General features: G+C 42.3%; 1 protein-coding gene across 1 annotated transcript in view; it reads left to right on the forward strand.

Annotated features, from left to right (window-relative positions):
- The window catches only part of nlgn1 (neuroligin 1), a gene marked incomplete at both ends in the record, with an annotated part of 147,561 nt that overhangs the window by 49,730 nt on the left and 77,831 nt on the right, over window positions 1-20,000 (forward strand). Inside the window, 2 exons of the mRNA XM_079739631.1 lie at window positions 1,340-1,399; window positions 9,366-9,518. Of these exons, the coding sequence (XP_079595757.1) occupies window positions 1,340-1,399; window positions 9,366-9,518 (213 nt within the window). The remainder of the gene's footprint in view (window positions 1-1,339; window positions 1,400-9,365; window positions 9,519-20,000) is intronic.

The raw sequence follows: 20,000 nt of genomic DNA on the forward strand, positions 1-20,000 counted from the left end.
CATGTGTGTTCGCTTGTGTGTGTCCTTGTTTGTTTATGTCTCTTTGTGTTTTATGTATAGTATGGGCGACCTTACGTGAGCTTTTGAAGGAGGCTGTTAACGGAGGATGTTAGCTGTTGAAATAGAAGGCTATTTTCTTCTGCTTTTCTGAGAGAGAGACAGACACTAACACAAATAAACATCACTCAAACTCCTGACTACTCCTAGAATATTTTATTATACACTTGAAACATGATGTTTTCTTTCTGCACTGTTTTAACGTTATTACCTAAACTCAAACAATCAACTATTATTTTTGGAATGCACACATTGGATCCGCACTGTCCAATTTCACATATTTAATACATTTTTCAGATAGATTCTAAAATATATTTGGAAGTGTGAGGTGAGAGGTCGATTTCCACTCCTCGACAATCCTCCCTCTTTGTCTCTCTGTTTCCCTCATTAAAATTCCTAAGCACGGATTACTCAGTGCTCGTACATTACGCCTCACAAGCACTTCCCCCGCAGTCAGATACACACAGCGAGTTGACTGCTTAACAATCACACTCAGACATGCACCCACACACAGCCGCACACACAAACATACAATCGTTACAGTTTGATACTTTGTTTTGCAATATAAAATTGCATTAATTCATATTATTACAAAAAACAAGGATAAATTAGTAAATCATAATCTTTCCTGTGTACAATATTAACAAATATGCAGAATAATAAGCTCTCTCTTGCTCTCTCTGTCTCTCTCTCTCTGTCTCTTTGTCTCCCTCTCTCTCTCTCTCTCTCTCTCTCTCTCTCGATCGATCTATTGACAGATTATTATAATGAAAATTGCTATAATTGCTATGCTTTTACCAATTTCTATTGAATTGCTTTTTTATTTACAGTTCATCAGCGTTTTACCACCTTGAAATGTGGAAAAAATGTCCTCGACATTGGTCCATACTGATGTTACTATGTGTGTCCTGACTTACTCTAAGGTCCATCTGAATCATGTGATGTCAAGATGTATTTCACTTGCTTAATTCTCTCTCCTCACCAGGCAAAACTGATATTTTTTTATCAGCTTTCTCTTTTTTCTTCCTTTTTTTACCAAAGCCCTCTTTTCTTGAAACTGTTATATTTGAAATGCTAATAAGTACATGCAAAACAGTTCCAGCAGAGATCGGGAGTGGTCATGTTTTACCACTACTTTGCCCATTCAGTATCGTACTGAAGATTTTTCCAACCAAAAAAAGGAAATATCACGGGTGAAAGATTTTCTTATCTCTTGAGAAAAAAGCCTGTGTGTTCTTTGTCATCTTGTTTTCCTCAATCTTCTCCTTCTTGGTCCTTATAGGTCCCCTTACAAAGAAAAACACAGATGATTTAGGCGATAATGACCGCACGGACGACGAAGGTATTTTTTTTTTCTTCCGGTGCCAAACTGAAAAATTGCATGACAAGGGAAACAAAATGTAACCCTTTTTCCTCTCCATTTTTTTCTCGTTCTTTGATTTTCTTAAATTCTTGTCCTTTTTTTCTAAAAGTGACGGAGGCATTTTGTTTTTGCTCTTTACTCGTAAACTCTCCTTTTTTTTGGCTGGATGTGTTTTGTCCTATTATCCGCTTGGTGTCTAAAGAGTATGTTTACGTGTTCACTGCCAATCATTGACCAATTAATAAACTAACTTGCTGCTTGAATTTTCAATTTTTTTAAATTACATTTGTTTTTATTTTTCTATGTCGCATTTTTGCAGGGAATATGTCAATATACTATTAACCCTTTTAACACATTTACTTTTATTAATTTACACATTTTGCATGTTTGTTCTTTGTTTCGTTTTTCAAATAACGTAAAAAAAGAAATTATTTATAACTATTCTTCAGAGTCACATGCATAGGCTTTCATTGATTTATTTGAAATCAGTTTTCGCTTGGAGTGTCAAACCAAAACAGTGAGCATTTTACAGTTTAATTTAACAAACAAAACACTAATAAATGCCCTGATCTAGAAACAAAAAACGAATATTAGTTAAAATCTAAATTCAAAGCCTTCATAAAACGATCTATTGTGTTATTCCGTGGATGGAAGCAGCTTCTTAATTTGAAGGAGCTACAAGATCAAGGTGGTTGTGTTCATGAGTACTCTAGTAGGTCTGTATGTGTTTATATAGATATATATATTTTTTATACATATATATATATATATATATATATATATATATATATATATATATAAAGAGAGGTGTGGGCCGTACTGTCACAAAACGTGTGTCACCAGTGGGCCACGGTTTTGATGCGTCAACAAAGGAAGCCCCACAACATTTTGTTTTGTATTAAAATTTCCCAATTTATTATGTCTACAATAAACAACCTGGATAGCTTGGATCCCAGTAGAACATGGAAACATAAACAAAACGGTAGTGCCTGCTTTAAAACTTGGGCTGCAGACATAAGTCACACGGCAGTGCCTTTGTAGCACGCCCTGCTCTGCTGCTGGGTTCAAAGTGAGCGAGCTTGCTTTGGCAATAATGTATTTCATTATTAAGTGGACAGCGAGTGCCGCCAACTCCACTCAAACTGACGTGCAGGACAGGCTCACAGAAACAACATTCACAGTACACGGTCACACACTTTGCGTCGGTACAGACCTGGACCCGACCTCACTTTGCCAGAGGAACACATACCGTCAGTATATATGTATATATATATATATATATCCTGCTTGCTCATTATACTCCCATCCAACAGCTGCGTCTGCTCCCCAGATTGAGCCGCCCAGCCCCCCTGTCTGCAGCCAATGCCAAGCCACGCCCCTTCACACTGCCGCCTTATACGAATAGCCCCTCTTTTTTAAAGATTAGTCTTATCAACATGTCATCAAAGTGTAACTGGGCTTTTTGTTGCCCTGTCCGACCGTAATGTAACAAGCAGTAAGGGGAGCACTGTGTAGCTCTGGACCTCACCCTCTGGAATCCTCCACGTGGTGATGCGTGAAGGCTGCTGCTTTTCTGGCGGCCGTTTCATTTGTTTGCCTCGTTCCACTGATTGTCTCATCAATGTTTTCAGTTGAGACGATTTTGGACACTGGCAGCGTACTCGGGGAGGAGAGGGGCCATGACCCCCTAACCTCTCAACCAATTTCTAACTTTCTTTTCTGATTTAAACTTTTTTATACTATTGAACTCTGGTATTGGAAGGTCTTGAACCGTTCGCAGTACGTACCAATCAATGCAGCTTCAACCCGATTGTATATGGTTCAATACAAATACACGTACCGATCCACCCTCACAAGTATATATATATATATATATATGTATTTATCTACATGTATTTGACCCATCTCTGCCAGCTCTTCTGAGAAAAGCAATAAAGATAGTACAAAGTATAAATACCCGAGAGCATCCCTGCCCTTCATGCTGACCTACCTGCCCACACATATATGCATGGTCGTATACATTTGATACTAGTTAACACAACAACCTTCAACCTAGAGCTGAATCCTCGCTCTGTATTTGTCAGATTAACCTTGAAATTGAAGAAATTATATAAATTCAAAATGGCCATTCTTTACTCAACGTGATGCCTCCCATCAGAGAGAATAATGCAATCTGCGTCAGTGAAATCAAGGCAATTACACTGAAACCCAAAGCACACGGCAGTGTCGAGACAGACAACCATTTTAGCATTTTCCGCAGTCCACAATAGACTCGTGTCCTATGCGATGCAAGCAAAAGTACACAGCCGTCGCTACATTCATGCTCTGTTTGCCTCGTTCCATGAAGGTATGACTTTGTTATTTTTGACGCGCTACAAACAGAAACCGTGAACTGGAACCCACAAATGCTCCTTTCTTCGGCGATGGGGAAGCGCGGTTGAAGCCATTGCGAAAATAAACTCCTCTCCCTTTGAACTAAATTGTATTAACATATCTGCGAACACTCGCTCACATTAAGAAAGTCTAGCCGACGCTGGACCTCTCCTTAAGAGGCGGCCTGCTATTGAGAAGCAGCACTTGGAGCGCAGCATCCTTGGTTGAAGACGGACTCCTGTCCCCGGAAGGCTGCCGCTGTGCAGCATTCGCAGTAGCCAGAGCAGCCCTAATCAGGCACCTCTGCTGTATAATGCATCCACCAAGACTGCAATCACATCCAAATGAGGCTTAAGAACAGCAAGATCTCTTTGATGTGCGCCACCATGCTGTTTTCCTTTGGAGCTGGCGTGGGTGCTCGCTACCATGTGCGCCCAACACACAAACATACATGCGTACACACACTTGCAAGTAAATATGCACATGCAGATATACACACATACACAAACGCACAGCTCCGAAAGACGTTAGCGTGTGTGCACTCACATACAAGCTCTCAAACACATTCAGAGTTGAACATGCAACACACACACGCACACACACACACACAAAAACACACACAGTGTGGCCCACATTAGATGGATCCCTGAATTAAAAGTTTTACACCACAATGTTTTTTGTTTTTACACGTGCACATATATACATACACACGCACACACACACACACACGCGTGCACAAACACTTCAAGGCATATTCCGAGGGCTCTGATAGCTTTTAAATCCCTACCTTCGGCGATAGCATTGGGCTCCTCACCTTTGACCCCCCTTGTTGCCTTGGTGATGCTAAATCTATAACCGGTCCAATTCCTTGACCCCGCAACATCACAAAGTTCTATTTATTGAATTGTTTTCTTTCTATCTCTTTATGCTCCACAAATCTGGTGCTTGTAATCCCTTTGTATCCGGAACCAAGATGTAAACAGGACACTTCCCGAGAGCTGAGGATTTGTGCAAAGCGGGTTTCTTTTTTCATTCATCGTTTTAAAAAATGTGTTGACTGGTTAATGGACTGGCATAGACTGGAGGGATAAATGTGGATATACTGCAATGGAGACGTGCCAAGCTATGCTTTGAACGGTGCTCACAGCCTCCAAGACCTCCTGGGTCTCCCACCCCCTCAGTATCACACATAATACAGCAACATAATATAGGGTGGGAAATTAAAGACAGTGGACGAACACAGCAACATTATTTTCCCAGAATGCATTACATCACTAGCAGCAAGTTGTTCTATATTTGTTGTTAACCTGAATATCATTTTTCACAAATATTAAGCAAGGGTACACTACATGACAAGATTAACCCATGTACCGTTTTCTTTTTTATTGCAGTGTGTGTCACATTCATTGAAACCTTTTGCATATTATTTTAATAGCCTTAATGGAATTATGGAAATAGATGGCCATCTGTGCTTCAGAAACACAAATCCCATATACCAATGCCAGGCTAAATACAAGCCAATTTCTATAGTGCCAGAAAAGAGGTGCAGGATTCTGAAGAAACCTTATAAAGGCACAGGATCGAGAATTACCGTTGACTTCCTATCTGCAGTGGACCAAGTCCATAGGAAGAAAATACAAATCTTTAATTATAGTGGTGATCTCCATGAAAACACTCACACACAAACACAGACGCAGTCACACACACACAGCATGTAATTTTGCTATTTGCTCTCGTTCTCATTTAAGAAAAGCCCTTTCCTTGAGATAAACCAAGAGGAGAATGGAAATGTTTGCGCCAATTCTTTTTTTCAGTTTGTCCGTATTTTTCAGCAATGTTTAACCAATTTAGCATATTTTTCCTCAAATCTACTCCCACCATCAAAAACATGCGCAATGTTTTATTCATAACATAGTTGTGTAACTTCGGGTAAATTGACTGCAACTTCTTTTGACCCTCCATTCACTTCATTAATAATGAAAAAGTTAGTTTGATTCTACCTCTGGAAATAGCGTCCATGGCGACGTACATCTTGTTCATAGTGGTGGCTATTATTGAAAATAAGCCCCTTCAGTGCAAAGCAAGACCTTGTCGGGGCTTATTTTCCCGATAATGACCGGCGTTCTATATCATCCCGCTTATTACACGGCTACTTGCCAAAACGAAAAAATAACTTCACAATGTGTGTCTTTTTACAATTTATTTGTTACCAGCATTCATATTGTCAATCAGCAGAGAAAAAGTCCAAAGAAGTTGATGTCGCTTAGCAACCGAGTACGCTAGGGTTGATAAGTTACCGGACTACTTGCGGAGTGATACGAAAGACGGCAAAAAAATCCACTTTCCTTGACAACGGTCAATTATACTTAGCAACGGTGAATTATCAAATAAAATTCACCGCCGGAAGTTATGAAGGGCCCATGCAAGTGAACGGAGCGTTCCACGGCATTGAAAAGAACTGTGTAATAATCAGAAATAATATACTTTAGGATGCTCTAACCAATCAGAATCGAGTATTCAACAAAGAATATGTATTATATATGTATGAATCTGACAAAAGGCTATTCACACTTATTGTAAGCCCACATACCTCATTCATCCATTAAAACAGGAAGATGCATGCATCGACTTACAGCCACACACACATTATTATTATTATTATTATTACAGTCTGTGCACACTGTAATCCAACCTCCTCTTACCGACTCCAATGTCATTAACATTATTAATCATCATGCAAGTCCTTGTAATGATTGTTGTCGTCTCTGTTGTCACATTCATTACTGCCTCTCACATTCTTCATCATTTTAACATTTATCCGTTGATGGGAAAATCATCATCACCATCTCCAATGACCCTGTCACCATCACCTTTAGATCAGCATTGTTTTTGTCTTCATCATTTGTCCTCTCCTCTCCTCTCCTCCCTTCTGCTCCCCCCCGTTCCTCTCCTCTCAGTTCCTCTCCTTTATTCTCCCCTTCTGCCCTCTACTCCAACCATTTCCTGTCCTGTTGTCTCCCCTCCTCTCCTTTCATCTCCTCCTCTCTGCTTCCCTTTCCCCACTCCTCCCCTCTTCTCTACACTCCTCGCATATGTTCTCTTCTCTGCATTCCTCTCCTCACTTCTTCTCCCTTCTCCATTCCTGCCATGTCTTCTCCTCCCCTCTCCTCTCCTCATTTCACCTCCCCTCCTCCCTTCTCTTCTCCTCATATCTGCGCCTGTCCTCTCCTCTCCTCATATCACCTCATTACCCCTCCTCATATCACCTCACCTCCTTCCCCCCCTCTCCTCTCCTCATATCACATTACCTCTTCTCTCCTCTCTTCATTTCACCTCCCCCCTTCTCCCCCTCCTCTCTCCTCTCCTCATTTCACCTCACCCCCCCCCCCCCCCCCCCCCCTCCTCGCCTCATGTCAGCTCCCCTCCTCCCCACTAAACTCCGCCCAATCACTCAATCAACCCTCCACCAAGACACATTGGTACAACAATTGACTCCACTTCAATATTGTGCCCAACTGGCATTTGTCACATGCAAAAACACATACACACACACACTTGGCATCGCTGTGACAGTATTCAGCCAGTCCCCCCCCCCCCCCTCTATTGAGTGGAGTGATATGATGTTCAAAGCGCCCCATTCTGCCCATTTCAAAAGCAGGATATCAAAAACAAGCGGAAAACCACCAGCAGGATCCCCTTCAAAGATCAGTGGATGGAAGTAGGGTCAAGGGTGGGGGGGATGAGCTATGCATAGAAGATCCCAAGATTCAAATCAAGTTTTTGCGTAAAGCCCGTTACCGCATTTACGAACTCACAGACATATCCTTGACAACATGACCTGAATCCTGGAATTAACTTATCGTATGTGTAAACAAGCAATGTGAACAAGCTATATACACAGACAATATGCCTATAGAGAAGCATCATGTCAATATGAGTTTCCTACAACAGAACCTGAAATTTACTGAAGTTCATCTGACGTTGCATTCTGTTTAAAAGCCTAGATACTGAAATTGTTAAGGTCACACCAAACGCGTTAGGCGCGTAGGCTTAGGCACGTAACGCGCCTAACCTGCCGCTTGATTTTTGTGTGTCACAAAAATAGATCAACGCGCCAAACGCGCCTACGCAGCTAGATGAGCCCGCCCAAAACGTATTTTCCCCCGTTATTTCTCTTTTGCTCCACAAACATGGCTGAGATCACCACCATCGCTGCGGTGTTTTTGTTGTGGGAGTCCGAGGAACGTAGGAAACACACTGAAACGATGACTTGGTCGTCCATGTCTTTCTGCTTCTGTGCGTCCTCCGTCTCTCTGCCAGTGACGTCGGGTCAAGCTCAATGCTGATTGGCTATCGTGGCTAAGCGTCATGCGTAGGAGCGTAAAAAGTTACATTTTTTGAACTCCGCACGTAGGTGCATTAGGTGCGTAAAAACGCGGCTAACGTGCCTAACGCGCTGCTTTAGCGCGTGAAACACATCTACGCGCTTAAACCAATGGTTCCCTATGTAAAAATGCTGATTTTCTACTCCTCTTACGCGCGTTACGCGTTTTGTGTGGCCGTAGCTTTAGGCATTGTTTGGTCTCTAGACGCAGAGCGCGCGTTTGTATAAGATCAGAGCAGTCAAAGGTCCCACATAAAAGCAAAAACTAATTCAAAAAGTTTTTCAATCCAAACTTACAGTGCATTTAGCCCATCAAACCTTATTTATTGATCAATCTACGCCACCTTTGCTGTGCCAACCCAACACACCCTATCCGTCTGAACTTTTCATTGACAATGAAACAAACAATACTCCCACTTACTTTTATTGATGTGCTATGCAGTAATCATAGCGGTGGAAACAATTAGGTATTCATTGAAAATGTCAGGGCATGAGAGCTTTACAGTTCAACTCCAGTATTCAGTGGATTTGTTTCTCAGCACGTTAGCCAGTCAATGAAGTATACCGTGACAGCTGAAAAGTGATTTTTATGTTTACCCAAAATAAACTGGAAAAGTTTTAAATAGGGTGAACCGTGTTCATTAAAGTGTCAGAGTGTGCTGTTTTTAATAGCTTTTCATACCTAGTGAATCAAGCTACTTTCATTTCTTCATCAAATGACATGTCGGAATTGCTGCAAAATCTTTTCTGACAGTTTGCCTGATGAAAACCAAAATCAGACCCACTCCTATTAAATATCCTAGTTTGTTAATATCTGAATGAGAATGAAACATACAAAAAAATTAACTGTATTTCCCATCAGCGAGAGCATGTCACGCCTCTCATGGTCGGTGGGATTAAGGTTTGACACTCCAAACTAATGCCGTCTCAAAACTAGAAGGCCGCTGTGGCAAGATGACTTGAAAAATAAATAAAAAAGGTAACAAAATTAAGGAGAGGGACTTAATTCACCATTGGCAAACCAAAACTACAATAAATTACCTCTCGGGGCTGTCACCTGCAATCTGCTGTCTAATCAGTCTCCCTCTTTTCCTTTCCTACCTCCCTACCTCTCCCCCTCGTCCGGACTCATCCTTCCGACCCCACCCCACCTCCATCCGCCCACCCCGCCGGCCTCCACCCAACCAGACATTCGGGAGAGCGGCAGCCCCAAGCCCGTGATGGTGTTCATCCATGGCGGCTCCTACATGGAGGGTACCGGCAACATGTTTGACGGGAGCATCCTGGCCAGCTACGGCAACGTTATCGTGATCACCGTCAACTACCGCCTGGGCGTTCTAGGTAAGGCGCTGGTGCTTGTGGTCTCTGGTCGTCACCGTGTCATATGCAGAGTTTGGAGTTCAAGCAACTCGGGCTGGCTGTCTGGTTTCCTTTAATGTCTGGTTTCCCCGAAAAAGTTTCTCTGAACAGCTCTGTGCATCACATCGCCCTCTTAATATTCTTCTTCTGTGTCTCTTAGGATGGCCGGAAGCCATCGCTACAATGATCTACTGCTTGGTTCATGACTGTCTTTGTTTACCGTTGCCCTTGCTTGGTTATGAGCGGTGTCAAATGAGTCAGCAAGGGTTTTTTCCCCAAATCAGTCTGTATGCATGGCACTGACCTACGAACTTATGCGCTGAGCAACTGTTTACCGTTCATAAACCGCTTCGCTGCGCGTCGGCACAAACAGGTGGTGTTTGCTCTTAGATTAGCATCCATGTATCTGTGTTTACCCCCCAGGCGATGAGCAGAAACATGAAGCTTCACTCCACTGAACTTGTGAAGCATTTGTGTGTTTGCAAGTGCCTGACAGATTGTGTTAGTGTGTGTGTGTGTGTGTGTGTGTGTGTGTGTGTGTGTGTGTGTGGGGGGGGGGGGGGGGGGGGGGCACGTGCGTACATGCATTGGCGTGTGCGTGGGTTGGCACATTCGTGTGTGTCTGTGTTACACGCATGTGATTGCAGAGAGGGAAGGAAGGGGTGTGTTAGGGTATTTTCTATTTTCTATTTTCTATCAATGCTACCAGTTGTGTTCAATTATAATTTAGGCTTCATTTAACCAGATTAGTTCCACTTTGTCGCAAGCAGACATAACGAGAAGAGCATTTATTATCACAGTTACATGAAACCCTTCATAAATGGCTGAAAAAGGAAATCCATACTCTCTTTCTGACTATGTTCATTAAGGCTTTTGGAGTGTGCACGAACAAATCTTGATAATTCCATTGTAGAGTAATCTCCATTCAAGTGTATCTATGTACATGTTTTGTGCTAGATGGATATCAACAACTCACAGCCATAACCCACATTTTAATCTCCTCACAGAACTCCTTCCCTCATGAGGCTGCTTCTCTGGCTTGTAAATGATGGCAGTGAACTTGGTTTCATGTTTGAGATTTGAAATATCCTTGCATGCACCAGGTCAACAACCTTAAGTAGAATTATAAGAGAGGATGTTCTGAAGATGACAACCCACTTGACAACAAAATGACTGCTTTGAGTAACCAACATAGGTTCTTACTCTAGAGGAATACATCTGAAAAGTGAGAAGAAGAATTTCCAACGGAAAAATGTTATTGGTCTCATAACACCTTATACAAATGGCTAAATCTCCAATGGAAACCTTGTGGCTACGGCTCCACTTAGTTGCATGCTAATACTCTGCTGGCACATCTATCCTCCTATTCTCAAGACCATAATCTGTCTTTTGTATGTGTGTGTGTGTTTGTGTGGGCGTGTGTGTGTGTGGTGTGCTGGCCATTATTTGCTCTAAACATATAGACCTGGTGACATTTGGCTGTATTCATGGACTAAGGGTGTCGGCAACAATGGATTTAGCCACAGGGCAGGTATAAGGTATGTCACTGTGTTTGTGTGTGCAGCGTGCATGTGTGTGTGTGTGTGTATGTGTGTGTGTGCGAGTGTTTCTGCTGCTATTTTAATGGTAACATTATGTTTGCCATTGTAGAGAACAGCCCATAAATTCATGAGTGTACTCACAACCCTCTCTGGGTAACAGTCACTCGAGTGTATATGTTGCAGTGACTCAAATAATAAATATAGAAATATCTCCGACGTGCATCAATAAGTACATATACAAATATAGGTTAATGATGCTTATAAGGTTATTCTTACCAATGGCAAAATTATTTTTGCATTTTTAACCCTAATCCTATTATAGTCTAGTAAACAAATGTCTGAAAAACACAGTAGAACTGTAGTATTATTAGGACTAGTAGTAGTAGAAGCTTCTACTCCCGTTGTGTCCCTCTTGTGTATATATCTGAGGGCCAATCACTGTGGTCAGAAAGACATCCATCTTTCTTGAAACATTGCTTAACATTGTGACGTGCGTCCACACCAACTGAATGTGTGCTGCTGTGTATCAATATTTCCTTCTGCTGCATTGGAGCTGCAGTGTTCTGGAGTGTGTGTGTGTGCCTTTAAGGGCTGGCCTTGGCTGTGTGTGAGTTTGTTTCGCTCCGGCCAAAAGCTTTAATCACGCTGATTGATGAGGTGCATTTCCCTGACTCAAACCTTCTCCAAATACCACTTCCATTCCGGCCATACATCAGCCCCCACCAACCATTCATCAAGCCTCTGATTGTTTTAAGATATACCTGCAACCAGTAAAATATCCATTTCTCTGTGTGGCGTTTCACCCAAAGCCACCTTACATCTGCCTTACATCGCCACACTGATTTTGCGGAGGCATAATTCTTTCATTCCCATTGACAACACACTATAGACAAAACACGCAATGTGTTTTGTCTATACACACACACACACACACACACACACACACACACACCTACACACACACACACACACACACACACACACATACACACACAATCACAATCACACACACAAATGCAACAGCACTTTCAGATTTTGTATTCAAATTCAAACTTTGGATAGTTGGCGTTCGGAGGCTCTCTGCCCATGCAGGCGGTATCTCTGTGTACTCCAGCCAAATATCACGCTCTCCCACTTAGTCCACTTAGTCCCTCTCTCTCAACATCTCTCTCTCTTTCCTGCCTCAATATTTAGCTTTGTGTGTATTTTGGTGTCCTCTGACCTTGCTCTATTTACTATTTATTGAGTGATAACTTTTTTTCGGACTTCTATTCTCTCCGCTCGCAACGTATGATCATCGCCACAGACTCTGTGTGAATCAGTTCCACGCCAGCTTGACCCCCTGCACCGCCGCCCTCACTCCATCCTAATTCTAGTCCTCTTGCTCCCATACCTCTCCTCTGCCTGCAGCCTCTCTTCACCGCCTCTCTGGCGTCAGTCCCTCCCCCTTGAACACCAATATCTGTAGCTGTGGAATAAATTTCACCCCCAGTTTGGTGGAGCCTTTATTTTAAAACTCCAGTTTTTTTTCTGTTTAATTTTCCTTATTGCGGTTGGTTTTTTGAATGCACAAATACTAGCAGTCATGCCTGAGTCCACACCTTAAATAAAAAAAAGACCCCGACTAGTGGTAATAGGGTATTCTCGACATGCTTTCAGGTTCACAGCAGGGGTGCTCAACCTAAACCATTGGGCCAAGGGATCCCGAATGGTTCTGCATGACGGGTTTAGCATGACTTGCGCCGTGGGCCATATCGTAGCGCAGCGGGGGAGAGAGAACGTGCCCTCTCCCCAAAATGGCTGATATTGTTCGTAAACGTGTGTGTTGTGTTTTTTTGTGTGTTGACTTCACACAATGTCACAGTTGCTAGCAGTAATTCCATTCCATGTTACTGCCGTGTGGTGGTGCACTGCACGGCCGTTGGTATTTTTGCTCAATGGAGTAGGAAGGACCATGCAATACCCATGGTTGTGCTTGGTGGGAGAATGGGCCTCAGCCTAGTGGATGGATGGGATTGGGATAGATTGATTAACTAGACGCTCACTGGCCACTTCAAGACCAGCAAACTTTTATCAAAATCCTTTCTTTACAACTCCATATGAACGTATGCATGTGGTTTCCATACTCTTTACTATTCTCTATGTACCGTTTCCATTCGGTCAACTTCTGCAGATGTGTCTATGTGGTTGGCCTCGCAGGCTATTAGACGCACCTCAATGCCCTATGTGTTTTTTGAATGGTGTCGCTTTAGCTCAATGTTCTGCTGCATTTGCTTTTGGATGGCAGCAGGATCAGTAAATGAGCGTTGAACTGATAAAAAATGGCTGGCTTAGCCAAGGTGCTTGTAAGCAATGAGTTGTCACTTTGCTTGACCATGTCAGCCAAGGCGGGGGCCGAGCAAAGGCAGAAGATGAGTATAAACTGCAATTTGTGATCTTTCTACCGGTGTATCTGGGACAGAGATAAAACTGCCTACAATGCGCACATTCAATGCATGCCTCTAAGATATGTACATATGAGATGGAAATAAGGATGCAAATTAGGGATCAACCAGTCAAAAATGTATAGATTGCAATATAATAATATTACAATGCTCAAGTGTTTTATATACGGTCTACTATCACTTATGCTGGTCACAAAATTTACATTTTCTATCTGATGGCTGTTATAAATAATCAAATTAATAAATGTATTATATGTACTAAAAATATCTGGTATCGGAAACGGTATCGGCCAGCAAGGTTTCGCCAATAGGGCTGAAAAGGAATCATCCAAAAAGTAATCCAGTAGGTGCATCCCCCATACAGATGTACAGTATATGTGCCGGCTGTGTGTTGAGTGGTCAGTGTCCGCACTCATGGAATATTCATGGAGACAGCTCGCTTTGTTGCTTAAACCTTTGGGTGTTGCATGAGGTTTCTTCCAGCCCGACCTCTGGCTGAGCCTCAAAAGAGTAATCCCTCTTTTCTTTCTGCATGACGGCTGATCCTAATCAAAATGATATCCTCCTGCTCATGGTCGCTACTAACTAAACTAATTGTACTCACAAAAATACTGAAACTAAGGGGGTTGCCACCTTTATGAAATTTCATAAAAACGGGAGTCATCGGCATTGTACATTTTTCACACAATACAAAAAAGGAGTGACTATTAATATAAATTAGCACGGTAACCCAATATCCCTGTAGCTGGGCAACAAGCACAGGACACACACACGCAAGGACACATGGACACACACACAAGGACAAACGGACACCAAAACACGCACACAATCTAAAAGTCAAAAGGGCATGGAGCTGTTGTTTAATTACATTGCTCAAGGAACGATTTATGATGAAAAATGTATTCATTATAGTTCCTAAATGTGCTTAATTCGGAGGGGATTAATTGTATCCTGCATTAACCCATAGCAGAATGCAACATGATGCTCTTCATTATGGAACCATTCTGTTATGATTCAAATCGCTGGGAGCCCCTAAAACAAACTAACATACTAACCATTACTAATCTGTACTAACCAACCATGTGTTGTAGTTGCTGTTGTAAATGCTCAATACTTAGAGTCCAAATCACAACAACAATCTATGTATTCACGGTTTCAGCATACCAGCATGGAGAAAATGACCTACTGCAGGTTCTCGAATGCTTGATGAAATGGATGGGCTGACAGACGGATGGATTCATTGGTAGATGGACGGATGATGAATGAATTATTATTATTATTATTATTATTATTATTATTATTATTATTATTATTATTATTATTATTATTATTGATTTATGCATGACGTATTTTGGATGGCTGGATGAACGAGAAATATTGATGGATAGATGGATGATATATTTTGGATGGATAGAATGTTTTTTATGGATGGATGAATGTTATATTTTGGATGGATGGATGCTGTATTTAAGATGGAAGGATTAAGTATTTTGGATGGATGAATGATGTATTTCAGATGGATGGATGGATGGATGATGTATTTTGGATGGTTGGACACACCGCCTTGCAGGGCAGCTCCAGGGGCAGATGGAGCGATGGCTAAAGAAACATCCATCTCTGTCATGGAGTCCATGATTACACCCCTCCACCACACAGCTACCACACTGTTCTCTACACGCACTTGTGAGTGTGTGTTGGTGTGTTTGTGGTCGTACACATGTGTGTGTTTAAGTTTCTTGGCCTGAGAGTGAGTGTGTGTGTGTGTGTGTGTGTGTGTGTGTGTGTGTATGTGTGTGTGTGTGTGTGTGTGTGTGTGCATGTTTGCCTGTGTGCATCAGTTTGATATGTGCATGATTGTGTGTGTTTGTGTGGAACCTGTGTATGTGTTATTTATTGATCAAAGCCAAACTTTTGGCACAATCATATCATTGCATGTGCATGCGGTCCTACAAACATCTTCATGTGCACCAACTGAGCGATCAATGTCAACGTTCTGTTGTTTGGCGTGTGTATGTGTGTGCGTCCGTTGCTGCTGTGTGCATACATATTTTGGGTGCATGCCTGTGTGCGTTGCATCCGGGGGGCGTCGGTCAAAGTGTGTCTCAGAATAATGGTTTTGAACAGACAGTACAGCTCCCTAGACACTAGGGGCTCCTCCACAAGATCAAGGGTTCTCACAGCCACCCAGCACTCTGTTCTGTGTTCTATCGAGTTGTGTATCGGTTATTGTGGGTGTCAATAAAGGACCGAAGGTGTTGCTCGTCAGCTTTTGTGTCGTGTGTCGGGTCTCTTCATGTCTCTCTGAACTGCTTTGTCAATAGCTTATGCTAACATGTACGCACAACAGCGCTGCCGGATCGTGTCCTGCTGCTGCCAATTAGGCGGGGATAATCATCGATAGGAGCCGCTTAATCATCAATATTCCTCCGCTTAATTATAAATAATTTGGTTTCCCATGCCGACACAGCTGTGTGGCGGGGGTCCCTCAGCTGTGTGTGTTTACGCCAACATCTATCTTCATTACGCACACACCTTCAATTAGTCAACTATATTCTCCCCCTCCCTGCATCCCTCCCTCTCGCTCGTTCAAATGCATAATGTTCTTCTAAATGGTTGCTGAGGCAGACTGCAGCCTTGGAGCATAGTGTGGCTACTTGGTAGTTCCACAGATATTATTGCAGTACCATGTGGTATTGGGCAATTAAAAGTGGCAATGAACATAGTAAAACGCAATCAAAGATGCTGCTATATATACTGTGTGTTTGTGTGTGTGTGGAGAGGGGAGATCTATAAGTGCTGGGCTTGCAGGTTATAACTGGTCCCATAGGAGTCATGAACTATTCACTTGAGTGTGTATGTATGTGTGCTTTTAGTTGTGTGTGTGTGTGTGCTGAGTTGTGTTTGTGTGCCTGTATGTGTGCCTTAAGCTGTGTGTGTATGTGTGTGTGTGTGTGTGTGCGTGTGTGTGTGTGTGTGTGTGTGTGTGTGTGTGTGTGTGTGTGTGTGTGTGTGTGTGTGGGGATGAAGGGATTCAACACTGTGTTTGGTGATGACAGAGATTTGAAAGTGGTGGAACTTTTCATTTGCCGGCCCAGTGAGAGCATTTCTACTTGTTGTACATTCATTGATTTCCTAACATCCACTGCTAAGAAGCCGCTTAAAGCCACCCTATCTCAGAACAACTCAGTATGTAAGCCAGAAACAAGCCTTTTATCCCAGAATGCATTGTTTATTTCATAACTAACTATAATTTAGGACACACCTAGTCGATGACTAGGAGACCGGTCGCTACATTTGTTTTAAATAAAGATGCTTGGAGGGTATGCACTAAAATGATAGATAATGCAATAGCATGCATGACTTTTTTTTGTTATTTATGTATTCCACTGGGTGATGTGGGTTGAATACAATATGAATCTGCTCGTTCGTTCCACATTTTCTCTCCTGAGGATTCATAATGTTGCCTCTGCGAGAGAAAACGCATTTGTATAAACTGTTGGATCGATTTTAGGAGCGATTTTCTATTTTCAGAGTTCTATTGAGAAGTTAGAGCAACAGCAAGTAGGAGGCTATATCGACAAGGTCATGAAATCCACTTTTTCAGACATGATATTTTTTCATTTTCTTTCCCCGGCTGTCGATGTGGTGCCTCCGAAAACCGAAGCTCATGCTTTTGCAGCCTGCTGCCGGCTCATCCAAGGCCACACACACACACACACACACACACACACACACACACACACACACACACAGACAAACATACATACACACACATATACACACACGTACACATACACATACAATTAAACCAACATCTACACACACACACAAACATACACACATGCACACATGCACACACTCATCTGTATTGTAAAATAATTACGAAAAAATAAATAATGTAGGACAGGTCAGAAGAAAACGTTCTTGCAGACCTATTGCCTGCAGGTGCTAGCTTTTCCTTCTGGTGTCCCTTAATGATTGTGTGTGTGTGTGTGTGTGTGTGTGTGTGTGTGTGTGTGTGTGTGTGTGTGTGCGTGTGCGTGCATACGTGCGTCTGTGTAGGCCTGGCTATTGGGTAAAAAGTCACACACACACACACCCACACACACACACATACACACACACACACACACGCAAGGTAGCACATACAGAAATCTTGGACCTTTGATAGACACATCAGGACACATGCATACATAAATAGAAATAAGGACTAATATATTTAATTATATATAGACACATGGACCCGGGCATAGAGACAGACATGCATAGATACATGCACATGGAACAGAGTGTCCTGGTTTGGAGTCCGCCCAGTGCGTATGTTTCTTGAAAACAACCTTTAGGGAAACCAAACCGTAGCTACTCAACTGAAATAGAGTACAGCAGTTTGTGTGTGTACGTGCGCATGCATGTATGTGCGTAAGCTCAAATATTAATTGGATAGCTGACAGAGACTTGTCATTTAAATGTATGTGTGTGCACCTGCACGTGTGTGTAGAGACAGTTCACTGCCAGTGTGTATCCAATAATGGCTTTTTTATTTTTTAACTAGTTGACACTTAAAGTCCAAATCAGGTTAGTGAAGATTGAATCCTGTGTGTGTGTGTGTTTGTGTTGGGTTGTTAGGGGATGGGGTGACGGTCTAGCTAACTGATTCATATACGTAAACACATTACAAATAACACATGAGATTAATCACAGTAATCCAATTCCCTTTATCAGCCAACCACCACTGTGTCGGTTTGGAGGGGTCCAAAAAGGAGCTCTCTCCTCAGATCAACACACACACGCAGTCATGGTGCCTTAGTTCTGTCTTCATGCTTGCTCGTCAGCCCCTTATCGGAGCTATTGCAGACATCGGAAAACACAAGATAGCATTTCTATCATTACGTGTCATATAATATGTCTGTACAGGTGTGTCAAGCAGCATTAAAAATGAATCCTGGTTCTCTCTCTCTCTCTCTCTCTCGCTCTCGCTCTCTCGCTCTCTCTCTCTCTCTATTTGCTCATCCTCTCATCTAGCTTTAGACAAGCTACCTAGGCTTATGTTTTTTCAAATGCATTTCCCCCAGTCCAAGTTTAACAGTGAAAGATTGTTTTCATTAGTGCAAAGGGCCGGCAATAGATGAGATATTTAAACACCCGACTGGCTTTTTCAATTTCACATTACAGTGTCACGGCTACGCCATGTTGCCTGCAACGAGAGAGAGAGAGAGAGAGAGAGAGAGAGAGAGAGAGAGAGAGAGAGAGAGAGAGAGAGAGAGAGAGACAGAGAGAGAGAGAGAGAGAGAGAGAGAGAAATTACAGCTAGGATGAGGGAAGGGTTGGGGATAATGCAAGATAATGCAATTTGCAATTTAATATCAGTCTGATTTATTTATTTGCATTCTGCAAGAAACATTTGCTGCGTTCTCTATTTTTTAAGTCCTGTCTGTAAGAATGAACAAACCAAAGAATGCAAGGATTTGTATTTAGCTTCTGAAAATCATAGAATAACAATCAGTTAATCATTACGCTATTCCATAAACAAATTGGATGGATTTGAATGGAGGAAGGCTGGAGTTGATGAGAGGATACAAACTCACTGTCGTGATATTGAAATGTTGAAATATACTACTGACACCATAGAACCTGGGGCCATCAGCCTGCGGTCCCTGATGGGTCCCTGATGGGGTCGCCTGGCCCAGTAGTTGTGGAGGACCCTTGAGAATGGAGACAGACCCCAGCTTCATTCCCAGCACACATTACTGGTGCTCCCATCTCCTCAGACACGGTAGAAGAGTGAGTCGTATCGTAGTGTTTGGCAACCTACGAGTTGGAATAGATTCAGACAGTTGGCTTGAGTGTACACTTCTTGTACGCGTTGTACTCCATTTCATCCCTGCCTGCACGCACATACACACACATACACACACACACACGCACACACACACACACACACACACACACGCATTTGCACATGCAGAGAACGGAACTAATTTGTTCACACTTCAGCTTCCGTCACTTTTTTTTGCAAAATAATTTTCTCATCTTCGCCGAGTTTTCCGAAGCTGTGGCCGTCTCTGCGATTCTACTCTGCATAACTAGCTGTGATCGTGTCCTTTTGCTCTTGTCTGTCTAAACATGTTATTTGTGGGATCCGCACCGAGCTACACAGCTAATGAGAAAATAGTACAAGTCACCGTTGAAGATAATTGGGTGTGCTAACCTTTTGTACCCTATTTAAATAGAAAGACACCATTTCAATGATTTAGACAGAAACAACATGTAGATTCATCCCAAAGTATATGAATCACTCCTTTAATGTGTTCTTTCACAGAGCTCCTTTCACAGTGAATGTCATGTGTGCATAACAAGAGATACATACATTATAACAAGTAAACACATTGCAATAAATGTTTACATGGATGAATCACAAACTAAATAAACATATGCACAAACCATCATTGATGCTCCAATCAACATATATTGGTTCTTTC

This window comes from Pollachius pollachius (assembly GCF_949987615.1).
Source record: "Pollachius pollachius genome assembly, chromosome: 7".
Classification (NCBI taxonomy): Eukaryota; Metazoa; Chordata; class Actinopteri; order Gadiformes; family Gadidae; genus Pollachius; species Pollachius pollachius.